General features: G+C 37.3%; 1 protein-coding gene across 1 annotated transcript in view; it reads left to right on the top strand.

Annotated features, from left to right (window-relative positions):
* The window catches only part of LOC150094345 (proto-oncogene tyrosine-protein kinase ROS-like), a 719,271-nt gene that overhangs the window by 245,861 nt on the left and 447,979 nt on the right, over positions 1-25,431 (top strand). The window contains exons 14-15 of the mRNA XM_090412445.1: positions 4,814-4,906; positions 12,893-13,102. Of these exons, the coding sequence (XP_090268571.1) occupies positions 4,814-4,906; positions 12,893-13,102 (303 nt within the window). The remainder of the gene's footprint in view (positions 1-4,813; positions 4,907-12,892; positions 13,103-25,431) is intronic.

Genomic DNA, 25,431 nt, shown 5'->3' with positions numbered 1-25,431 from the left:
TTGGTAAACAGTGAAGTGATATTAAAGCTTACCAACATATCTGTATTATTTAAAGTAAGATTTCCGATTGAGGTTTTAAAATGGGTAGAGTTTTTTTAAAATAGGTTGCAGTAAGTCCAGTGAGGGAAAGGGTGGGGATAAGAGAGTTTTCCAGCTGTTTGACAATTTGTAATATGGAGCATTAGCAGCTACTATAGTCTTAAGGCTGAATTGGGTTTGTGGATTTTAGGTATATTTGGGGATGGGGTAAAAACTAAAGTGTTTGAGTTTTTTTGTAATGTCAGGTGGCTAGAAGATACTTTTATAAGTAGGCTTTTTTAATTTTTTACCCTGTGTTTTGGTGGGGTTGTAATCTAGTGAGATGTAGTAGAGCGATCTTGGAGAATAATATTCATTTTCCAATTATAGTCCGTAGTGTTATGGATGACTTTGGCATCTGCTCTAGTGATGACAATACTTTTAACTTTTTGTAACTTTCTGAGAGCAGCAAGTTGTCCTGAAGATAGATTTTTGCAGGTGATGACTGGGAGAGGATACCCTTAGCTGCCTTTCAACAGTTTAAAGGTCTCAATCATATCACCTCTCCTTCTTCTATCTACCAAAGTCTGCAGTCCACATTCCCTCAGCTGATCCTCATAAGTAACATTGTAGAGTCCTGAAACAATCTTTGCCATCTGCCTCTGTACCCTTTCTACAGTTAATTTATCCACTTCAAATCCTGGGGACCAAATTTCAGAACAATAGTCTAAGTGTGGTCTGATTATGGTCTTATACAATGGAACAATAACTCTTTTATCTCTTCAGGTCAGCATCCTTCTCAGTATTGCAGCAATCCTCTGGGTTACCCTCACCACCTTTGCAATATGCTCCTGAATTTCAGATTTCTATCAATCATCAACCTGAGATCTCTTGTGTCCCCTACTTGCTCCAGTACAGCTCCTCCAATCGAGTATGCAGCCTCCTATTGATATATTCTAAACTTCAAGAATTTACATTTTGCTACATTAAACTGATCCCCCATTCATTTGCCCATCTGTCTAGTTTATTCAAATCCTCTTGCAGGGCTGCCACATCTACACTATTACTAATAACCCTTCCCAGCTTCACATCATCTATAAATAACTGAATATCCCCTTGCAATCCATTGACAGTGTCATTGATATAAAGGTTAAACAATACAGGTCTCAGTACCGAGCCCTGTGGAACCCCACTTTTAACCTTCTGTCTCTTTGATATTGCTCCACCATACACAACTCTCTGATACCTATCAGACAGCCAATCCTAAATCCAGTTGACCAATCTGACATCCAGACCCATGTGCTGCAACTTGAATATCAGCTTATCATGTGGCACCCTGTCGAATGCCTTCACTAAATCCAAGAAAATGGCAGTATATGCCTTTCCCTCATCTATTGCTCTTGTAACTTTATTATAAAAGGCTAGCACACTGCTAAAACAATAGAACCCCTTAATAAATCCATGTTGACTCTCACAGATAACATTACCCTCATCTGCCCAATGCTGTATACGGTCCCTCACTAATTTTTTCAAGATCTTAACAAGTACTGATGACACACAAACTGTCCTATAATTAGATACTTCCAGTCTGCTACCACCCTTATGCAATGGGTGGTAGCAGACTGCAAAAGGTTATTAGGTATCTTATCTTCCTTCCATTCCTTGGGTACCTTTCCCACAGCCAGACTTTTATTGATGAGCCAGGTCAAAGGAGCTGTCAGTTCTTTAGCACATTCTCTCAAAACTAGTGGTGAAAAACCATCCAGTCCCACAGCTTTACTGACATCCAGAGTACTCAGTATTTGGAACACACTCTCCTCCTGCACCTCTAATCCTCGAACCTACCCTATCCCTCTAGTATTAAAATTTACTCCTCCAGGATGAAATATTTCAATAAAGTGTTCATTGAACAATTGCACTGCATCAGTCACCCTATTCCCATTTTTATCCCACAATGTCATTCTTCCACAATCATTTCTCCTCCTACTGGCCACATAGCTAAAAAATTCCTTAGGATTTTCTTTTGATCTTAGGACCAATCTCTTCTCATATTCTGGTTTTGCCTTCCTTACCATACTAGTCACTCTCCTGGCCTGTGTCTTATATTCTTCATGCATCTGCTCTTCACTAGTCTCCTTATATCTCTTTCATAGCGTCTTTTTCACATGTAGTTCCTGTTTAATATTGTTTGTCATCCACTTTACACCAAATTGTGTCCTCTTCTTCACTCGTGGAATGCAGCTTACTATTGCTACTAACAAATATTCCTTCACAATTTCCCACACACTAATGATATCCCGGACTTCAAATTCCTTCCTCCATGAAACTTCCCCAAGTTGATATCTAAGCCTATTTTATAATAGTCACCTGTCTCATAATTCCACATACATTCCCATCTCTTTGATACTTCTGCATGTCTATTCATTTTCCAAGTCAAAACCACATGGTCACTCTCTCCAACTGGTGGGAGAGATGTCATCTCAGTTATAATCACCTCTTCTGATGCTATAACCAAATCCAAAACTCTCGAACCTCTTTTCCCCTCTGTTGCATGTTGCCTAAGACATTTGTCCCTCAAGAATTCTAGAAATTCCATTCCCTTATTGCTACATGCATCTTCCTCTCCCCAATTTATACTGCTGTAGTTGAATTGACCAATCTGACATCCAGACCCATGTGCTGCAACTTGAATATCAGCTTATCATGTGGCATCCTGTCAAATGCCTTTGCTAAGTCTAGGAAAATGGCAGTATATGCCTTTCTCCCATATAATGCTCTTGTGACTTTATTATAAAAGGCTAGCATATTCCAAAAACAAAAGCGCCCCTTCACAAATCCATGTTGACTCTCACATATAACATTACCCTCATCTGCCCAATGCTATACAGTCCCTCACTACTTTCTCCAAGATCTTACTAACTACTGATGACACACAAACTGGCCTATAATCTACTTACTTATTGTAATAAGTAAGTAGATTACTAAAACATGACCTCCCTTTAGTAAATCCATGCCGTCCATCAAAGATAATACCATTGTTGTCAACCCAATTCTTGTTCCCTCTATTTCTTGTTTCTTTGCAAAATCTAACATACAGATAGGCCTATAGTTTGATGCTTGAGTTCAATCACCTCCTTTATGTCTCAGCTTGCATCCACTCTTGTGTAGTTTTTCTTCTGGCATGGTTAGATGTCATAAGACCTATATTAAAACAGTGTTGTGTGTGTGTGTATTCCAAGTCTTCGTTATTACATTAACTCCACTGTTCTCATTTTCCACTTCTCCATTTTCACTATGAAATAATTACTTATATTGATTTCCCATGGCTGCTAAATAAATATATCTTTACTAGTTCCCATTCACTGGTGAAATCCTCTCTTTTCAATTCTTGCATCTACGCACTGCCCTAAGCTGATTTTCTAATTATTATCATTGCTTGCCATGTAATTCCACATAAATTCCTTTCTTTCTATACTTCTGCATATCTATTCATTCCCATGTCAGACTACATGATCACTCTCTCTCTCTCTCTCTCTCTCTCTCTCTCTCTCTCTCTCTCTCTCTCTCTCTCTCTCTCTCTTCTCTCTCTCTCAAACCAGTGCAGGAATGACATCTCAGTTACCATCAGATGCGCTGTTGCCAAGACCAAATCAAAAATGCTTGAACCATTTGTTCTTTCTTGTACATGCTTTCTGAGACATTTATCCCTCGATAATTCCAGAAATTTAATTTCACTACTACTACTACATGCTGTTAAAATCTTCCGTAATGATCACTTGTTTTGCACTTGCGAAACTTAATAGCCTGATTATCTTTTCTTAACCTTTATATATCTAAGTTGTTTGTTCCTTTTTCTGTTAGCTCCTTTATCTTGTTGTATTTTGTAAAATCATAGCAGATATCTAAGTCTTCAATTTCTTGATATATGTTATTCAACCATATTTTCTTTGCCCTTACATTTCTGAGTTATTTCTTTTACAATTTTCTATATTTATCTTTACTTTTACCTTATATTTATCCTTACCCTTTCTTGTTTTCCTTTTTTTAATTAATTCCATAATTTCATCAGTCATCCATTCTTTTCTTTTTTCCTTGTTCTCTTGGAGGTATTATGTCTTCTGATGTTTTGAGCATTATTTCCAAGTCTTCGTTATTACGTTAACTCCACTGTTCTCATTTTCCACTTCTCCATTTTCACTATGAAATAATTATTTATATCGATTATCCATTTCTTGTGTCTATTATTTGAAGCCTGTTTATCATTCCAATTTATTCTTGAGGTTTGGTTACTAATTTTTGTTAACTTCAATTTTATTTGTGATATGGCTGTTGTGAAGTCTTGAATAGTTTACTCTAATCTAATGATTGTTGTGAACTTTTACTTCTAGAGGTAATCTTGACTTATCCCATGTAGTTTGAAATAGTTAAGGTCACACTGATGTCTTAGCCTGGTTCTCTATCGCATATTTCTTTTAGGTGTACTTACATAGTGCTCTTGGAATAATACGATGGGGTTATATCCTTCCATAGAAGATGCACATATATATTACTGACAAATTTTGTCTTATGTAACCCTGAGGGAATCCTTCTCTTGCTACACTTTTACTGCCATTTTGTACTTAGAAAATATACCTTCCCACTATCTTCCTCCATATGATCTTCACCTAGGAATGATGGCTACAGGTAGGGCAGCACTGTAAATCATTAAATTAATCACTATATATATATTTCTGTACATTCATTTTAGTAATGTATGCTACGTGTGAGCATAATTTATGGTGCATTTTTATTGCAGTTCCACTAAATCCAGCAGAGAATATTCAGGCAGTATTTCAAGAAGATATGGCAAAGGTGTCCTGGACTGAACCAAACCTGTTGGATGGCTTAGGTACAGACAACTTTTTTTTGCTTTGAAGAAAATAAAATAATTAAAAGAAATTAATCTTTTAAATCAGATTAAATGGTGGAGAAAGAGAGTTTTAGAGAGAGTGTCCTTCCTTGACGAGTCCTTGAACTCCTTGGAGGTGTCATGTAATAATACTACTACTACTAATAATAATAACAACGTTGTCAGAATTGAAATGTCTGTAATGCTTATATCAGTTTTAAGTGGATTTTAAAATTATAATTAAATTTAAAATAAATTATTTTGTGTGCGTGCGTGCATGCGTGCGTGTGTGTGTGCGTGTGCAAACAGAGCAGTAATAACAGTTTTACTTAATGAAGAAGAAAACCTAAAAGGCTTCATCTTGGCAGTGAACCTTATTATTATTTTCTACTAACTAGCAAACAATATTTATTTACTAACAACCTGGAATACATGCTCAAATGGTCAAGTGAATACCATCATTGTTTGTATGTTTGAATCCCACCATAGTATGGATATTTATGATGACTCATCACTCATTGTAAAGCTATCAGCCTTTTTATGGGAGGTTTTGAAATGGCTTGGAAAATATGTTTGCTCTGTTGTGAACAGGCTTCTTGGATAATGTTAGATAATATAATGTGAGAGAATTTGTCCAATGTGATGTGTGTAGAATGTATGCATTCCCGAATGAGGCTGAAGTTTGGATTGAAAGTGATAGTGGTGGGAGAATGTGCAGAAGGTGGAGAAAGTGTAAGCAAAGTGAGGAGTTGAATTATGTGTCAGGTTGTGAGACAGCTATGGTTGAAGAAAGCCAGAATGTGAGTGAAAATAGTGGCTTGATAGGGAATTGCGATGTACAAGATGGCAATGAGAGCGGTGATCTAAGAAAGAGTGAGAGCAACTATACAGAGAGAGAAAATGGTTTGAATGATAAAAAAAATGAGGAATTATTTGTAGGAAGTGAGATCGCTAGGTTCCGCGCAGTGATACAAAATGCGCAGCGGCAATTAGAGCACCTGCAAAACTCTTTCCAGAGTGATTTGGCTAACGTGGCGTAAGAGTGGGCGAGTTTCTGAAATGAAGGAAAGAGTGTTGTATGGTGACTCGTTATTAAGAGGAGTGATAGATGGGAGTGTAACTAAATCGTACGTACCGGGTGCGAAATTTAAGGATGTAAGTGAGAGTATTAGAGTGCAAAAACAGAGGGTGAAAGAATTAATAATTGTGGCGGGTAAGAATGAATTGAAAGGTGATAAATTTTTTATGAGAGAGGACTTGAAAGTATTGTTAAAGGTAGCGAAAGAAAAGAGTGACAGAGTTAGAATGGTGAGTCTGTTGCTGCGGTATGACAGAGAGGAGTTTAGAAGGAGGGCCATAATCGCAAATGACATTATGCGCAGGTTATGCAAACGGTGTGGTGTGGAATTCGTGGACGTGTGGAATGAGTTTGATGGGCGAAAGGACTTATACAAGATGGATGGCCTGCATTTGAATGGACTTGGTGTGCGAAGACTGGAAAAAGTGTTGCTGAATGAAGTGAAAATGGATGTGCAGAACCAGGGAAACTAGAACTACCAAGGATGGGGGTGGGGAGTGGATATGCAGACATCAGTGAGACAGTTGAGTGTAAAAATGTATATAATGTACCTGAGCCAGCACTAAGGACAAAAAATGGGAATGGGACATTTAGAATAACGCATCAAGATAGGGGTGGAACAAAGGGATCACTGCATTTCATGTATACTAATGCCAGGAGTATTAGGAACAAGAAGGAAGAATTTTTGGCCTTGATTGGCTCTTCTTGGCCACAGGTTATTGGCATTAGTGAAACATGGCTGACGAAAGATGATATAGTTAGTGGGATAGAATGTGTAGGTTATAGTGTGTTTAGGAGCGACAGAGAGAATAAAATGGGGGGAGGGGTGTTATTGATGATAGCTGATGAACTGCAGCCAAGGAGAATTGAAGTATTGTAGGATAGTGAAAGGAGCTCATTTGAGGCTATTTGGTGTGAGATTGAGACTGGCAGAATAAAATATACAGTTGGGTGCTGCTATAGACCAGGTGATGGAATAGATGGTGGAGATAGTATGCATAGGGAAATTGATGAAATGAGTGGAAGGAGGGTAATTATTATGGGGGATTTTAATTATGGTAACATTGATTGGAAGGAGGAGAGGACACCTGTGAGGAAGGAAATGGATTTTATTCAATTATTAAGGGATAACCATCTGAGACAGCATGTAATTGAAAATACTAGGGTTGCGAGAGTGCTTGACCTGGTAATAGCATCTCACAATTTGACTGTAATGAATATGACCATGTTGCCACCTATTGGTGAGAGTGATCATAGGGTCTTGACCCGGGAGGTGGCTAAAGGTGTGGAATTTTTGATTAAGACAGGGTATATGTGGAATTACCTGCAAGGGTTGGACGTTGATAGAGCATGGGAAGTGGTCAAGGATTTATAGGAGGTTATGGCTGATTGTATACCTAGGGTCCGAATAGTGAAATAAGTAGGGGTTAAATGGATGAATAACACTATTAAGCTTGAGCTGCAAAAAAAGAAACGACTGTGGAGGGAATTTAAAGAAAGGGGTGACCTGCAGGCACACGAACGGTATAAAGTGCAGGCCAGAAGGGTAACGAGTGTGCTAAAAACAGCAAAAGCCGATTATGAAAGGAAAAACTATATGCAAGCAAAAGAGAATCCCAAACAGTTCTTTCAATATGCTGCAAGCAAGAAAAAACTGTACATGGCAAAATGATTTTAAGGAATGACGATGGTAAGGAGGTCACTGAATCAGTCGATATAGTGGAGTTACTGAGCGCGCACTTTGCAAAAGTATATCATCCAGGTGGTGACATTGAAAAAATGAAGGAGCCATTAGTTAATTGTGATGAATGAAGTGGAGGTGAATAGTCTATTACAGAACCCTAATGTGAATACATTTGTGGGATTGGATGGTATACCGGCACGGGTCTTGCGTGAAGCAGCCAAGGAATTATCAGTGCCCTTGACCATGTTGTTTAATCTGAGTCTCGGGTCTGGTTTAGTCCCGAATGCGTGGAAAGAGGGGAAAATAGTTTCACTGCATAAAGGAGGATCCAAGACTATGGTTGCAAATTACTGACCGATCAGCATATCAGGAGTTGTTGTCAAGGTCTTGAAGAAAGTAGTCAAGAGAAAAATACAGGAATGGATTGATGAAAATGAGATACTGTACAGGGAACAGCATGGCTTTGTAAAGGGTAGATCATGCCTGAGTAACTTGCTCAAGTTTTATAACAAGGTGACGGCTGAACTGGATAAGGGAAATGGGTTTACAGTGATACTGCTGGACCTGGCAAAGGCGTTTGACAGGATACCACATGGAATGCTAATCCGTAAACTACAACATATGGGAATGGATATAGGGTTGGTGAGATGGATAGGTGGGTGGTTGATGGAGAGATATCAAAGAGTGGTTTATTCAGGAGTGGAGTCCAAAAGACGGCCTGTGACTAGTGGGGTGCCGCAGGGTTCTGTTCTTGGACCACTGCTGTTTAATCTGTTCATTAATGATATAGGGAAGGATCTAAGTGGAACATTTCATTTGTTCGCTGATGATGCAAAGTTATGGAGGGCGATAGTGAATGCAGAAGATGTCAAAGTCTTGCAGGATGACTTAGATAGATTGGAGTTCTGGGCTAAGGAGAATGAATGTCAATTTAATGTGACAAAATGTAAGGTTATGCATTTTGGGGTGAAAAGATTAGCAGCAGTATACCACATGGGTGGAACTGTACTCCAAGAGATTGATGAGGCCAAGGACTTGGGAGTGTTGGTGGATAGGGAGATGAAGTTTAGGGGGCACATTGCGAAAGTAGCTAAATCAGCTCATCTACTCACTTGGTTGTTGAAAAATACTTTGATGAGCAGAAACAAGCAAGTTATTGTACTTTTGTACCGAGCCTTGATAAGACCTCATCTTGACTACTGTGCCCAGATTTGGTCACCTCGGTTCCTTCTTGAAGGGGAGGTGGAGAGGATCCAAAGGCGAGTGACTAAGATGATAGCAGGTCTATGGAATGAACCATATGAGAACAGGTTGAAGATTTGTGGGTTGCAGAACCTGGTTGATAGGTGGAAAAGGGGAGATATGATTGAGACATTCAAATTGCTAAAAGGATTCTATAAGATTAATTCAGAGGATATTTTTGAGATCAGGACTAGTGGCGGGAGAACTAGGGGACACCTATGGAAGCTGGGCAAGAGTGTGGTTAGCAGTGGTGTTAGAGCTGGGTTCTTTACTTTTAGAGTGGTAAATGAGTGGAATAAGCTGCCAGAGTCTGTTGTGGGTGCTATGACAGTGAGCGAGTTCAAGGCAAGGTATGATAGATACTGTGAGAATGTCATATAGTTATGTGGACATGATGTTTAGGGCCTCCCTCGATGAGTCTAAGGACTCCCTGGAGTAGCCCAAAAATAATAATAACCTAATTCTTAGCCCACTCACAGTTCTACTGTACTGTAGGTTTACAACTTTTCACAAATGGGACTTTTACTGACATAAGTGAATTCTTGAAAATCCATGATAAATTATAATTACTGAAATGGATCTAAAATGCTTCTTGGCAAATGTGCAACTATCCTCTACTGAAATTAATCCATCCAGCTCCTTCAAAAGACCTCATTCCTTTTACTATAACACTTGGATGATTGTAGCATTTTTTCACATGCATACTACTACTACTGTGGTGAAAAACAGGATATGCTTTTTAAAAGTAAATTATGCTACATGTGAATTATACCTGCATGTGAAGTATCTTCGCGACTAGGCTCCCTGTATGTAGGGGCTGTTGACTTCACATCACTTACTTCAGTATCCCATAATGCACAGCACACTTTCTTTCAAACATAAGGTGAAAAAATGAAAGGGTGTTCATCGTAGGTGTAGAGTAGTATGTTGAGAATTGTGGGCAAGAGAGTCTGATAGTATTAGAAGAAAGAAAAGTATTGCCAGTATTAGTATTACTTCTAAGTCTCCATTCAGTCTAAAGACTCATCATGAGAAGCTGAACAATAGTTATAGAACAATAACTATTGTTCTTTGCCTTAAAGATTTGCATTGAAGCATTTACTACTCTGGCAGCACTTTCCACTCATTCACCCATCCCCCCTCCATGCAAAAAATCTCCTTTTCATACATGACGTTTGTACTGTTCCAAAGATGACCTGTTGTTCTTCCATCGCTCTTACATTCACTTAAGAGTTTTCAGACAGTCTTACTTTTTCACCTATGTACTTTCCAATATTTCCTTATCAACAGTATAGCCAGGTGACGAGATCTGTACACAGAAATCCAAACAAGGCCTAATAAGTGCTTTATATAGTGGAACTATCACCTCCTTATCCTCACATATCAGTGCCTTTTGCACTATAGCAGCAATTTTCTGGGAAACTATGACTACGCCTTCTTTTACTTGATTGTCATTTCCTGAATATAATATTTTTTTTTTTAATAACGAAACCTGTGGTGCGATCATAATTAAAAGAAACACACATATTAACCACAGTGAAAATTATTTAATTGTTTCATCCTAAGCATCTTAGGACATCATCAGTACAGTAGTTTTAAACAATAATAGGAATAACATACAGTTAGGGTGCATGATTACAATAGAATCTCATTAAACGTGCATAACGTGCTACAGTAGTACAAAAAAAAAAAAAATTATTTAACACAATTTTGTATGACAATTTCCCATACTTTAGGAATAGTAAGAACGTCGTTGCGGTTTAAGTTTGGTCTGTGTAGTAGGGCTTCAGAACTTTCTTTGTATAAACGTTCATGTTTATATAAAGATCTATGTAAAAGTTTAGACTTTTCCCAATGGATCCTATGGTTTGGATTTTCAATTCCGTGTTGAGAGAGGCCAGATTTCTGCGGTTTAAAAAGACGAATGTGGTCTTGATGTTCCGAGATGTGTTTCTGAACAGACCTACCTGTCTGTCCAAAGTAAGATAATTTGCATGAGCATGGAATCTCATAAATGCCAGGCAACATCAAAGGTGAGAGTTTGGTTAAGATATGTCGACAACGTATTTGCAGTCTGGGATCATCCCGAACATGAATTACAACTGTTTCTAGATAAAATTAACCTTCTTCATCATCGCATCAACTTTACATTAGAAATTAGAAAAAGAATCTCCACAGGGTATCTCCTTTTTGGATTTACACATCCAAAGAAAAGAAGACGGTTCCATCGCTACGTCTGTCTTTCGCAAGCCTACATTCTCAGGTTGCTACATTCATTCACAATTCTTCTGCTCATCATCCATCTCAGAAATCTGGCATTATTAAATCACTAGTTTCCAGAGCACACAAATTCTGCTCCTCTGAAGAATCTTTAAACCAGAAATTAGAAGTAATCAAAAATACAGCCATCCTAAATGGATATAATCTTAAAACAACTCAAAAAATCATCAGTAGCCACTTCTCCACACATCAAACCAGACAGGAAGAAGTCCATAGGATTCCCATACCTTACGTTAAAGGCATCTCAGAACGTCTTTCTAAAATTATGAAGAAATACAATTTTGCCACTACTTACAAACCTATCAACCAAATTTACAACTTGTTACCTTCTCCTAAGGACAAACTCTCACCTTTGATGTTGCCTGGCGTTTATGAGATTCCATGCTCATGCAAATTATCTTACTTTGGACAGACAGGTAGGTCTGTTCAGAAACACATCTCGGAACATCAAGACCACATTCGTCTTTTTAAACCGCAGAAATCTGGCCTCTCTCAACACGGAATTGAAAATCCAAACCATATGATCCATTGGGAAAAGTCTAAACTTTTACATAGATCTTTATATAAACATGAATGTTTATACAAAGAAAGTTCTGAAGCCCTACTACACAGACCAAGCTTAAACTGCAATGACATTCTTACTATTCCTAAAGTATGGGAAATTGTCATACAAAATTGTGTTAAATAATTTTTTTTTTTTTTTTGTACTACTGTAGCACGTTATGCACATTTAATGAGATTCTATTGTAATCATACGTCCTAACTGTATGTTATTCCTATTATTGTTTAAAACTACTCTACTGATGATGTCCTAAGATGCTTAGGATGAAATATTTACAATTAAATAATTTTCACTGTGGTTAATATGTGTGTTTCTTTTAATTAATATAACATTTTGTATTTAGTGCTCAGAAAGATCTCACCAGGTTTTGTCTTTTTTTTTTCAGTCACCCCTATTATGTCGATCTGGTACTTATCTAATTCCTCAGTTAGCTCTATTTCTTTGCCATTCAGGCTTCTTATGTTGATAGTACCGATCTTCAACTCTGGTGATATTCAGTTGTGGTGTGGTGTTTTAGGGTTTGTTCCAGTAGCTGACTTTTCGCTGTTCACCCTGGTTCCCTGGTGAAAACAACGGGGGGACCTTGTTTAACTGGGCGACGCCCCAGCCGGCATGAAATTTTGTCATGTTATACCATCATTTTGTATTTTGGTTTAAACCAATAAGAATACAATTTGGTCGGCTAAATCCCAAAGTGCTAGCCCATCCTCGTTTTGTTCATTCAGTATCCAGGTAGATACCCAACAGGGTGCACCATGAGAAGGTGAGGATTGGACATTAGGTCAGAAGCCCTGGTCGGTTCTCCGCATTCCTTTAAAGGCTATGTGGAGATCTCCTCTCAGTTATACAGGTTTGACCCTTAATCATCCTGATGCTAATATCTATTTATTTAATTAATTAATTAATTAATTTTTTTTTTAATGTATGCCATGAGCAGCAAGCAGTCAAATCATTTTACTTAATAGCTTAGTTCTGTGATGAAACTAAGTTGCACAGATACTGAGAACTTGATAACTAAAACAGTGAGTAAATTAGAATGCTATGTAATCAAAATATTATTATATTTTCATTCTAATATGATGTAATGAAATTATAGCTTTTCCTCGTGTATATTCATATTAAAAAAAGTTTCTCTTCCAGGAAAGGGAGCTTGGCAGCTCTGGCTTTATGAAGTTCAGTTATCAGAACTTATTACAGGGAAAGTTACCAATGCAAGTGATATTAGTTCTACAAATTACACCTTTTTCAACTTACATCCTAATATTTCATATGCTGTTAAAGTGCAAGCATATAGTTCAGGTGGAAAAGGTCCATGGTCAGAAAGTTTTGTGGGAAGAACATTAAAGAAAGGTAATATTGCATATTCCTTCAATATGTATAATCACTGGTCTGAAATATCATCTCATAATTTTCTGTACGGAAATTAAAGCAAATACAAATTACCCGAGTTTAAACTATACTCTCGCTGTAGTGATTTTAGCATTCCTTCCATTGTGCATAGCATTTGTATAAAAAAACAGTCATATTCAGTTATATGATATATATATATGTGTGTCTCCCATCCATGAATGGTTTATTATAATACATTTGTACCATGGGTGGGGGGGGGGGTCTAACGATTTTTTTTTTCTAATTTTATTGATTTTATATATATACCTAGTCCAGCCATATATATACTGTTACAATTTGAACAGTGCATAAACCTTTAATCTGTCAGTAAATCATTTATAGTGTTTTGCGACCATTACACGGTTAACATAATCTCGCCACTGCATGTTAACCCATACATCTAGACAACATTCTCTATTGATAAACACATGAATGTTAACTGTGCATAGCGTCACTGATGGAACAGGGCTCACACAATTCTCTGGGCAATGCAGGGGTGTGCAGAAGTTGTAACAGTATTTATACAAAATTGTGTATATATATATATATATAAAAAAAAATCAGCTAATGTCTTTATTCCTTTATAGGAGTAGGCGAGGCCATTTTAGTCTCACCTACTCCTATAAATTACTAAATAAAATTATTAGTAATTTTATTATTATTCAGGCCTCCATGGAGTTAAAAGACTCATTACGAAAGGTTCTTCCTAGGAAACACAAAGTCTATCAAGACTTATCACAGGAGGTCCCTAATAGGAAACACAAAGCTATCATACCACTCATGCTCGCTCTCACCATTCTATCAGGCAATGCATTCCAATGTTCAACTACCCTCCATGCAAAGAAACCACTCCTCACTCTCTTACTCACAGCTTCCTTTTGTAATTTCCAGGGATGGCCCCTTGTCATCACTCCTTCCCGCTGTTCAACCAGTGAAAGAACTCCTCAGTGTCAACCCTGTAACCACCTCTCAACAGGTTAAAAGTCTCAATCATATCACCTCTCCTTCTTTTATCCACCAAACTTTGCAGTCCACATTCCTTCAGCTGATCCTCATAACTAACATCGTACAATCCTGAAACCATCTTTGTTATCTGCCTTTGTACCCTTTCCACTGTTGATTTATCCCCTTAAAATCCTGGGGACCAAATCTGAGAACAATAGTCTAAGTGTGGTCTGGTCAGAGTCTTATACAACAGAATGATAACTCTTTTATATCTGCAGGTCTTCTCAGTATTGCAGGAGTCCTCTGTGTTACCTTCACCACCTTTGCAATATGTCCCCTTATTTCAGGTTTCTATCAATCATACACCCCCAGATCTCTTGTCTCCCCTACTTCCTCCAATACAACTCCTCCAATAGAGTATGGAGTGTCCCATCGATGTGTTCCAAACCTCAAGACCTTAAGTTTTGCTTCATTAAACTGATTTCCCCATTCATTTGCCCATCTGTCTAGTTTATTCAAATCCTCTTGCAAGGCTACCACATCTGCACTAATACTAATAACCCTTCCCAGCTTCCCATCATCTGCAAACAACTGAATATCCTCCTACAATATCATTGATATAAAGGTTAAACAATATAGGTCCCAGTACTGAGCCCTGTGGGATCCCACTTGTAACCTTCTGCCTCCTTGAAACAGCCCCACCATATACAACTCTCTGATACCTATCGGACAGCCAATCCTGAATCCAGCTGATCAACCTGACATCCAAACCCATGTGCTGCAACTTAAACATCAGCTTATCATGTGGCAGTTCCCTGTCGAATGCCTTTGCTAAATCCAAGAAAATTTCAGTATATGCCTTTCCCTCATCTATTGCTCTTGTAACTTTATTATAAAAGGCTAGCATATTGCTAAACAAGAGCACCCCTTAACAAATCCATGTTGACTCTCACAGATAACATTACCCTCATCTGCCCAATGCTGTATATGGTCCCTCACTAATTTCTCCAAGTTCTTAACAACTACTGATGACACACAAACTGTCCTATAATTAGACACTTCCAGTCTGCTACCACCCTTATGCAATGGCACTATCTTACCTTCCTTCCATTCCTTGGGTACCTTTCTCACAGCCAGACGTTTATTGAAGAGCCAGGTCAAAGGAGCTGTCAGTTCTTTAGCACATTCTCTCAAAACTTGTGGTGAAATACCATCCAGTCCCACAGCTTTACTGACACCCAGAATACTCAGTATTTGGAACATGCTCTCTTCCTGCACCTCTAAACCTTGAACCTGCCCTATTCCTCTAGTGTTAAAATTTACTCCTCCAGGATGAAATACTCCAATAAAGTGTTCATTGAACAATTCCACTATGTCCTCTTCATCAGTCACTCTACTCCCATTTATATCGCATTCTTCTGCAATCATTTCTACCCCTACTGGCCACATAGCTAAAAAATTCCCTTGGATTTTCTTTGGATCTTAGGGCCAATCTCTTCTCATATTGCAGTTTTGCCTTCCTCACCATACTAGTCACTCTCCTGGCCTGTGTCTTATATTCTTCATGGATCTGCTCTTCACCTGTCTCCTTATATCTCTTCCATAACCTCTTTTTCATATGCAGTTGCTGTTTAATATTGCTTGTCATCCACTTTACACCAAATTGTGTCCTCTTCTTCACTTGTGGAATACAGCTTACTATTACTGCTAACAAATATTCCTTCACAATTTCCCAAGTACTTATGATATCCCCAGCCTTCCAATTCCTCCGTCTGTGAAACTTCCCCAAGTTGATGTCTAAGACTATTATAATCACCTGCCTTATAATTCCACATATGTTCCCGTCTCTTTGATACTCCTGCATGTCTATTCATCTTCCAAGTCAAAAACCACATGGTCACTCTCTCCAACTGGTGGGAGCGATGTCATCTCAGTTATTATCAACTCTTCTGATGCTATGACCAAATCCAAAATTCTTAAACCTCTTGTTCCATCTATTACATGTTGCTTAAGACATTTCTCCCTCAAGAATTTTAGAAATTCCATTCATTTATTGCTACGTGCATCTTCCTCTCCCTAATTTATACTGCTGTAATTAAAATCTACCATAACACTCATTCTTCTTGCTCCTTGCCAAGCTCAACTGTCTAAACATCTTATGGTCCCCACCAGGAGATGTTTAGAAGCACAGAGGGTCTCCCACCCTTTGTGCTCCTTGGTTTGTAGCAACACCCCACTAAATATCCTGTCTTGCCCACCTCTACGTCACACCATATGCTTTCAAAATCATTAGTGTCGCTGCCTTCCAAAAATGTTAAATTGCTCAGTAATCCCTCTGATTCAGATGTTGATTTGTGACTCTGATATGGTCTTCTTGTTTGTGTCTGTGATCATCATTGATGAAAGCACTTACATTATTAACATCATTTTTCCATATATGTTTTGCATTTAATATGCTTCTGCAATTATCTTGCCAAGTTTGTACCAAAATTAGATGCACACACATTCCTCATTCAACACAATCATTTCACACTTCAGTGGAGAAAAATATATATTAGTCATATTAGTCAGCTCACTTATTACTGTGTTAAGCTGCCAACTTCCTCAATTTCCCCCACACCTTTGACAGATGGTTTCAAGAGAGATGTGAAAATATTCAACGCAGTTCACCTTTCATAGAAAGCTTCAATTTCCCTACAAAAACAATATATGTTAAATTACTAGCATTTATATATATAAGTAGTTTTATCTTCATGTAAAATATATCCTACAGGTTTTTTTGAAATGCCTGTAGTCTCAGCAATTTCATGCACTTTTACTTGCCACCAGTCACCCAATACCATATCGTGCACTTGATCAATGATTTCTGGTGTTGTTACACTTTTTGGACGTCCTTTCACATGAATCATCTTTAAGGCTGGTATGGCCACATTTAAACTCGGCAGCCCATTTCTTAATTGTAAAAAATGAAGGGGAAGAGTGCCAATAAACTTTTATGAACTTTGAATGAATTTCTTTTGGCATTAAACCTTCTTTTACAAAGAATTTTATAACTGCACAATACTCAATTTTATCCATTTCATGGTATGCAGACAACACTTTTGCTTCAGAGAGCTGTATAAAACAAACTACTTGATAGAATGACTTGCAATGCATGGATGCTTATGACAGATGTACCAACTTAGAAAAAAAAATCTTGCCGATAGTGTTGCCATCTATGGTCAAGGCGAGAACGTTTTAGACCACCCTCGTATATATTGAGCGTAAACTTCATTAATGAGGTTTAACTGTTGTTATATGATAAAACTAATAATAATAATAATGATTATTATTAAGACCTAAGACCTCATTGAGTCACATACTCATCTAGGGGGTCCCTTTTGTCATACTCACAGCTCATCATACCATGCCTTAAACACATACAAATCCTATGCAAACACCACACTCTCAGACAAGGCATTCCAATCACAACTCCATAAGAAAATCTCCTTCTCACTCCCCTGCTCACATCCTCCTTATAAAGTTTCTAACAATGAACTCATGTTTTCCCCCATCTAACACCATTTTATGAAACACTTCTTCAACATTAATCCTGTAACTATTTACCAACTAGAATGTCTGTATCATTTCACTCCTCTTCCTCCCATCCTCTAGATTCTGCAAATTGCATCATCTCAACCTTTCTTCATATTCAACATTAAAGAAATCAGAAACTATTTTAATCAATCACCTCTGGATCCCCCCCTCTCCAACATCTCTTCATTATTTTTGAAAACCAAGTGGCCAAATCTATGCACAGTAGTCCATATGTGGCCTAATCAATGTGATAACCTTATACAACAGAACCACAATATCCCTACTTCTATGTCAGTGTCCCAGAATCATTCATTATATCATTCTATCATATTATATCATATTATATCATATCATATATTATATCATATTATATCATTCCCAGAATTCTTTGTGTTGTCCTCACAATTTTGGCAATATATCCTTTAAATTTTGGATCCTTATCCACCATCACCCCAAGATCTCTTATTTCCTCATTCCAACAGTATATCCCCAACAACAGTAAATTCTATACCCCATCTTTATTTTCCAAATTTTAAAGCCTTATATACATTTCACAACAGATATTGTTAGCATCCAGGAATATGTTAGTAGAGTTAATATCAGGTGGTATGGTCACTTAAACAGAATGGGAGAGGAAAGATTAGCAAAACAAGTGGTCTTTGTCACAAAAAAGATGTTGGCGGGAAAAAGACCTAGAGGAAGACCAAAGTATAGGTGGATTGAAACAGTAAAAAGTGCCTTAGAAGATAGAAATATAAGATCTGAACAGATTGATTTGGAAGAAAATTGTAGATGGGAAGTTAGTAATGCTTTAAGTTTTTTATGTAGTACTATCATATCTTGTACACCTCTTGAGGGTACAATATCAGGAATTTGATTATGATGATGACATTTCACAATATTGAACTGGCATCCCCACTCCCATACCCACTCACTCAATCTATTCAGATCTTCTTGTAAGGTCAGAATATCTGCTCTACTCCTCATAGTTCATCCCAACTTTGCATCATCTGCAAACAGCTGCATATCTCCATCCAAATCTTCCCCAATATCATTAACATGCAGGTTAAACAGCAATGGTACTAAAACAGACCCCTGAGACACACCAGTAATGACTTTCCTCTTCTGGTATATTGCTCCCTCATACAAAACTTGTTGATATCTATCAGGCAGCCAATCTCCAATTCAGTGCACTGTCTAAAATTCAATACCATCTGCTTTAGTTTGACTGTCAACTTAATCATGCAGTAATTTATCAAAAGTCTTTGCATAGTCTAATTACACTACTGTGTACCCATTTCCCACATCCAATGTTTCTGTCACCTGTAATAAATAAGTAGATTACTAAAAAATGACCTCCCTTTAGCAAATCTGTGCTGTCCATCAAAGATAATACCACATCTTTGTTGTCAATCCAATTCTAGATCGTGATTCTCATCAGTCTTTCCAACACTTTAACCACAACACCTTACACATTGATTGGCCTATAATTTGATGCTTGAATTTTGTCACCTCCTTTATGAAGGGATACAATCTTTTGCCTTCCTTCCACTCCTTTAACTTTACCCACTGTAAGACTGATATTAAACAAATATAACAAGCAAGATGCCAACTCCCAGCTGCATTCCTTCAAAATACACTGTGATATATCATCAAGTCCCACAGCCTTGTTAATATCAAGTTTTCTTAGTTCTCCGTATACCTCTTCCTCACTCAGTTAGTCTGTCCTTCTCCTATTCCACTGCTCTCAAACTCCCTGTGACATCACATTCACAAGGATGAGAGACCTTTAGGAACTGCTCATTAAATATCACAACTATATCCTCCACAGTAGTTGTCCTTATACCATTTTCTCCAATCATTGCCATCCTACCATAATCGTTCTTATTTTTGCTGGCTACAAATTGAAAGAACTCTCTGGGATTTTTTTTTTTGGCTTCATTAGCTAACTCTGCTGCTCATACTGAACTTTTGCTAACGTTACCAACTGAGTCAGTCTCCTTGTCTGTTCTTTGTATTCCTCATGGAACTGATTATTACCACTCCTCTTATGCTACCTCCATAATGCCTTTTTTCTATGTATTGCCTGCCTAATCTCTTCATTCATCCATTTCGCACCTATCTTATTTAATCTTCTGACCTTTGGAATACATTTAGACATTTCTTCTACTAGATAGTTCTTGAATATCACCCAACCAGCATTGATCTTCTTTCCAACCAACTCCTCATTCTATGCTACAGCTCTGAGCTGTCTTCTGAGCTTCTCATGATCACCAGCCTGATAGTTCCTGGTAGTTCAGAAAAGTTTTCACATAGCTGACAACCATCCAGGTAATCACATCATGGTCGCTCTCACCAACTGGAGATAGATATGACACCTCATTTATAATAACATCTTCTGATGAGATGAGATGATCAAATCCAAGACCGTCAATCTTTGTGTGCCCTTTGTTACATGCTACCTGATGTAGTTTTCCCTCAAAAACTCAAGAAACTCATTTGTTTACTTCTAGTTGCTATCTCATCCAATCTATATTGCCATGATTAAAATGACCCATAATGATCATCCCTTTTTCCATTTTTTTGGCTAATTTGCTTATACATTTCCTGGCCACTACCCTCCACATTACCAGGTTTCTAGCAACATTCAACAATGTATTTTATTCTGTTCATCTCTATCTTGTATGAACATAACTCTTTTTCTATCATCAAAGCACCCCCCCTTTTTAACTCTTTCTATTTTCATAAAATATATCATACCCTTCCATCTCTGTTCCTGTCAGGATGTCATCCTCATCCAACCATTTCACTTATTCCAATAATTTTTGGATAAACAAACTAAATCAATTCAGCCATTTCATATCCCTTGTTTCTGATACTTCTAACATTTATATATACAAACATAACAGCTCATTCCTGGTTCTATAACAAATTTCATTGATTCACTTATTAGATGTGAGTTCTCCATACTTTTCTTTTTCTTCTTACTCATCCCAGACCCCTCTTCAAATCCAACTGCTTTCCCTACATCCCAGGTCATCCCCTTCCTTTTTTTTCCTACATATACATCCACATCTTCTTGAAGCATCAACCTTTCTCATGCTGAAGTCCCCTCTCCACCTTGAGTCTCCCCACTTGAACACATATGCAAGTTTGTCTTACACACTTGTTCTATTATTCTCTTCACTCATGCTATCTACTTCTTCATTCATAAGTACCATTTAATCTCTATCTCCTTCCTTACTCTCCTGCTCTTTTACATCACTTCTTACTTGCTCAGATTCATTCTCTGCACTCATTACTCTCCCTTCCAGCAGCAGTCTCTCCAAATGAGTTACACCAAAATCATTCAAATACAGTCCATCACTCTTATACAGTTCAGTTATTCCTTCAAACTCATTCAACACATTACCAAACTGCACTCCTTTTTCTTCACACATTTTTGCTAACATATTATTATTATTATTATTATTACATCACACCTCCAAGGAGTCCAAAGACTCATCGAGGGAGGGCATCTACTCTACAACTCTCATCTCACTACTCCACCAACCTTCATCATCTAACACCAAAGCCATCTACTGCCGACTACCACCACTAGTACTTTTGCAGACAATCACAAATATCCATGCCCACGGCGGGATTCGAACCTGCAGCCTTTTGGCTGGAGAGCAGATACTCTAACCACTCGGCCAACCAGATATCATTCATATCATTCATAATATTTGCTCTCCATCTCATTTCATCACTGTCATACCTGGGCAACACACTGAATAACTTTCCTATCACACTATTATCTTTTATCCTTCTCCACAATCTCCTAATATCCAGTCTTACATTCTTCTTGTTCTCAGTCAAGTGATTTGTCTATACTAACATTACCATTTCCTTTGCTTGCTTAGTCCTCTTATCCAGCCCCTCAATCACTCCATTCATTTTATCTCCAGGAAAGCAAACCTTCTTCTCGTTTACCCTGTGCATCTTCTCGTTTACCACATCTCTAATAATCGAATCTCCATACAACACCATTCGTGGGTCTTTCATTTGTTTTATCATTTGTTTTCATCTTTTTTTTCACTCTTCCATACATATCTACCATTCTCTTCATTTCACTTTGCATCTGCCTCATCTTCACCGACTGAAATTTCAAATCTTGTGTCCTTTTTTCGCCTTCACCTTCGCTATTTTATCACCAGTCACACACACACTTGTTTGCCGTTAATCCCAATTGTCAGCATACCTTTAACTGCACTCTGTTTTTTCTACATCATTATTGCCCAATTTATTGTTAATTTCACTCTTTTTTTTTAATGTTGTATAAATTATCAAATTATCACCCACTTTACCGTCAATCGAACTTTTTTCTGCGCTATCATATCCACATATTCTCTGAACCTCTACACAATCTTCAACTGCTGTGTCAGTTATGTTGCCATGTTCCCTACTTCTATTTGAACTATTGATATTTAAACTGATATTTAAGCATCATGGTCCATCAGATCATGATGTAAGAATATCACATTTCTTACATACCCACACTCATTGTTTTCTCTTATTCATCCTCTCTACATAAATATCTGCAACATCTTCCATGCACATATATTACATTCATGGCACCATACCATTTTTGAGAAAACTCTGCTGTCTATTTTTGTTTTTTGTGCTGATCTATGCAATGATTTGCCTTTCACCACCATCTTGTGTCAGTATGCTAAATTTAACTATTTTGTAAACAAACTTAAACAAGCCTACACATTACAAACACTGCAAGCACACACCTTTTACTGTGACTCTTGCACATAAACACACATTTATTTACAATTAATTAGTCAAAAAAAAATTAGCGAACTGGGAGCCTTCTTTTTAATAATAATCTAAATCTAAAATATATATGTTTGTTCTCATTTGTTACAATTATACATGCTATTTTTACCTGGAATCACCATGTGGTTAAATGGTGGTGTGGGACTAAAGGAGACGTAAATGTATTTAAAGAGTGACCTTACTTACTTATTGTAATGTTGTAATCATTAGGAAATAATATATAGAAATGTTATATATATATATTATATATTAATATATGTTGTTTGCAGTAGTGTTTATATGCTGAATAACACTTGCAGCATGCTGACTAAAGGTAGCCATGTTGTCATTTGAGTTTCACTTTTAATACTGGTAATGGACACACTCATTAGTTGTGTGTTTTTAGAACAACTATCACTGGGTAACAAGAACCCTAGAAAGAAGCAAGAAGGAGAGAGCTGGAAAGGAAGGGAAAACTACTGAGTTAAGTTCTGTGATCCGGGAAAAGTTTTTATATATATCTTTATCTACTCTCCAACGAGGAACTTTGAAGTTAATACTGAAGGATACTACATCTCAAGCCTTCATAGATTAATGAGAATTAATGGGATGATGCTAGTGTCACTAGTGAATATAGTGGTAGCTTTGAGCTGTGCTAAAAAAAGTGTTTTTAATTTGTGTATAGTGTGGCTTTTTGTTGCAAATTGTGCTGCATTTTTTTCAGTTTGGATACAAGTGTCCTTCAGTGGTGGTGTTGTTGAAATTTTTTGTTGTTTATATTGTGTTTTGCTACTTGTTTGTTATACTACTTCAGCTTCTAATATAAGCAAACTTACTTTGGCACAGAAGGCTTCTGTATGAAAGTCTGGCTTTGCCTTGGATTTTTTGCAGTGGAGGCATTGCAAAAACTGCTATATGTATGCACCAAAAAATGTGAAAGATCTGTGGACTGTTTGGGTAAATGAGAAGAAGGAAAGCATTAACGTAAGTGAAAAGTGTCTGGATACATCACAGCAATTAGAAATGGGAGCAAATGTCGGGACCATAGTAGAAGAACTTCAGCAGGAGTTAGTGAAATTGAAAAGCGAAATGAAACATCTAGAAGAGGATATTAAACAGCTAAAGGAGAGATTGGCTGATGATAAGGAGATGGAGGAAGTTAATCTTATAAAGAAATAATCAAAGAATAGTCATATATCAGTGTATGGGAACTAGATCATTAGAGGTGTGATTAATAATAAAGTGCACAAAACATGCTTTCCTGGTGGAACAATAAAGCAAATAGCTGATGTGTTGCAGAAAAGGAAAACACTCATTCTCAGAATTATCCTGACAGGACTGTTCTTTAATGTTTAACTCAAACGATCTAGAACAAATAATCTGCCACCACATTTTGTAATTGATATCAGTATCATATACTTGCAATTCTAGAGCCCATCTAGTTATATTCTGGTTTTTATCTTTCATTGAAAATAAAAATGAAAGTGACTGGGGATCAGATATACTAACCTAGCAATAAATATCTAATTCTCTCAGATAAAAGGCAATTGTTAATGCATCTTTCTCTAGGAATAATTCATTTCAGAAGATGAAAGTTTTTTGCTGATAAAGGCAATATGTTTTAAATCATCTACTTCCTTTTGTTCCATTACAGAATCTATGCACTCACTAGAAGCATCAACAGAAAGCAAAAAAGTTCCTCCAAATTTTGGATAGATTAAAACTGTAGTTTTTGTCAGTGCTAAATTTAAAGAATCATATGCCTTTTGCTCAGTTTCTCCCCTCTAAATTTAATTTCCTTATCTGTTAAGCTAATCAAACGTCTAAGCAATTCATAACAGTTGGGTATGAACTTCCAATAAAAACTGATCATGGCACTATGTCTGTGGATCTATCTTACTGTTTTTGGAATTTTAGCAGATAGTATGATATTTATATTAGTTTGAGTAGGAGGCCTTGGTACCTCCACATCTGGATTACTTTGCTCAAGTCTGGTCTCCTGGGTTTCTTGGGAATGAGGAAGTGGTGGAGAAGATTCAGAAATGAGTGACCAAGATGATGAGTGGTCTGTAGCATGTTCCCTATAAAGATAGATTGATGGTGTGTGGATTGCAGAAGTTGGTTGATAGGAGAAAAAGAGGGGATGTGATACATTTAAGTTGCTTAAAGGGTTTTGTAGGATTGATGCAGGGGGAAATATTTCAGTATTTGGCTGGAGAAGCCAGAATAAGTTGAATAAAGGTGTGGTTAGGAGTGTGAGGAGTAGATTTTTTGCTTGAAGAGTTGTGAATGAGCAGAATGGGTTGCCAGAGTCAGTTGGCACTTTGTCTGTTAATGGGTGAAGGAGAGGTGTGCTAGATTGTGTGGATAGTTTGGGGCTCCCATGATGAGTCTTTGGACTCCATGGAGGTGCCTGTACAATACTAATAATAATAATTAATATTTCTACTTTATTAATATGACTAAATATTCAACTTCCTTTAAAAAGATTTTGAATATGTCAATGAACAATTTGCTTCATCTAATCTAGAAAAAAATTTCAATAAGATATTTCTTTAAGATGTTAGGTCCTTTGAGTATGCAAGCAAGTCATCTTGTAAAAAAATAACTCCTTTACTTAACAAATTTATTAGTGACTAAAAAGACATGGCATAGTTTCTAGCTCCTTGAGGAAGATGACATAACTGATACTTCTGCTATCTTGTACTGAGGCAAAATATTTTTTATCTTCCTTCCTTAGTGGAATCTGGAAATAGCCAGAGTTCAGATCTAGCTTAGTGAATTATCTGGCTCCTTCTAAGCCAATTAATAACTCTTCAGTTTCACCTATGGCACATCGCAAGTGACTATCTTCTTCTTATTATAGGATGTTGCTCTCCATACTTTGCTGATACCTGTCTGGTAGGCAGTTGCCTGTCTACTTCACTATCTGTTATCTTGTACCATCTGCTTCAGTTTTCTTACCA

The sequence above is a fragment of the Typopeltis vanoorti genome, chromosome 22 (assembly GCF_054136105.1).
Source record: "Typopeltis vanoorti isolate ZY-2024b chromosome 22, IOZ_Tvanoo_1.0, whole genome shotgun sequence".
NCBI lineage: Eukaryota > Metazoa > Arthropoda > Arachnida > Uropygi > Thelyphonidae > Typopeltis > Typopeltis vanoorti.
The sequence above is the reverse complement of the archived record's forward strand: the minus strand, read 5'-3'. Positions and strand labels throughout refer to the sequence as shown.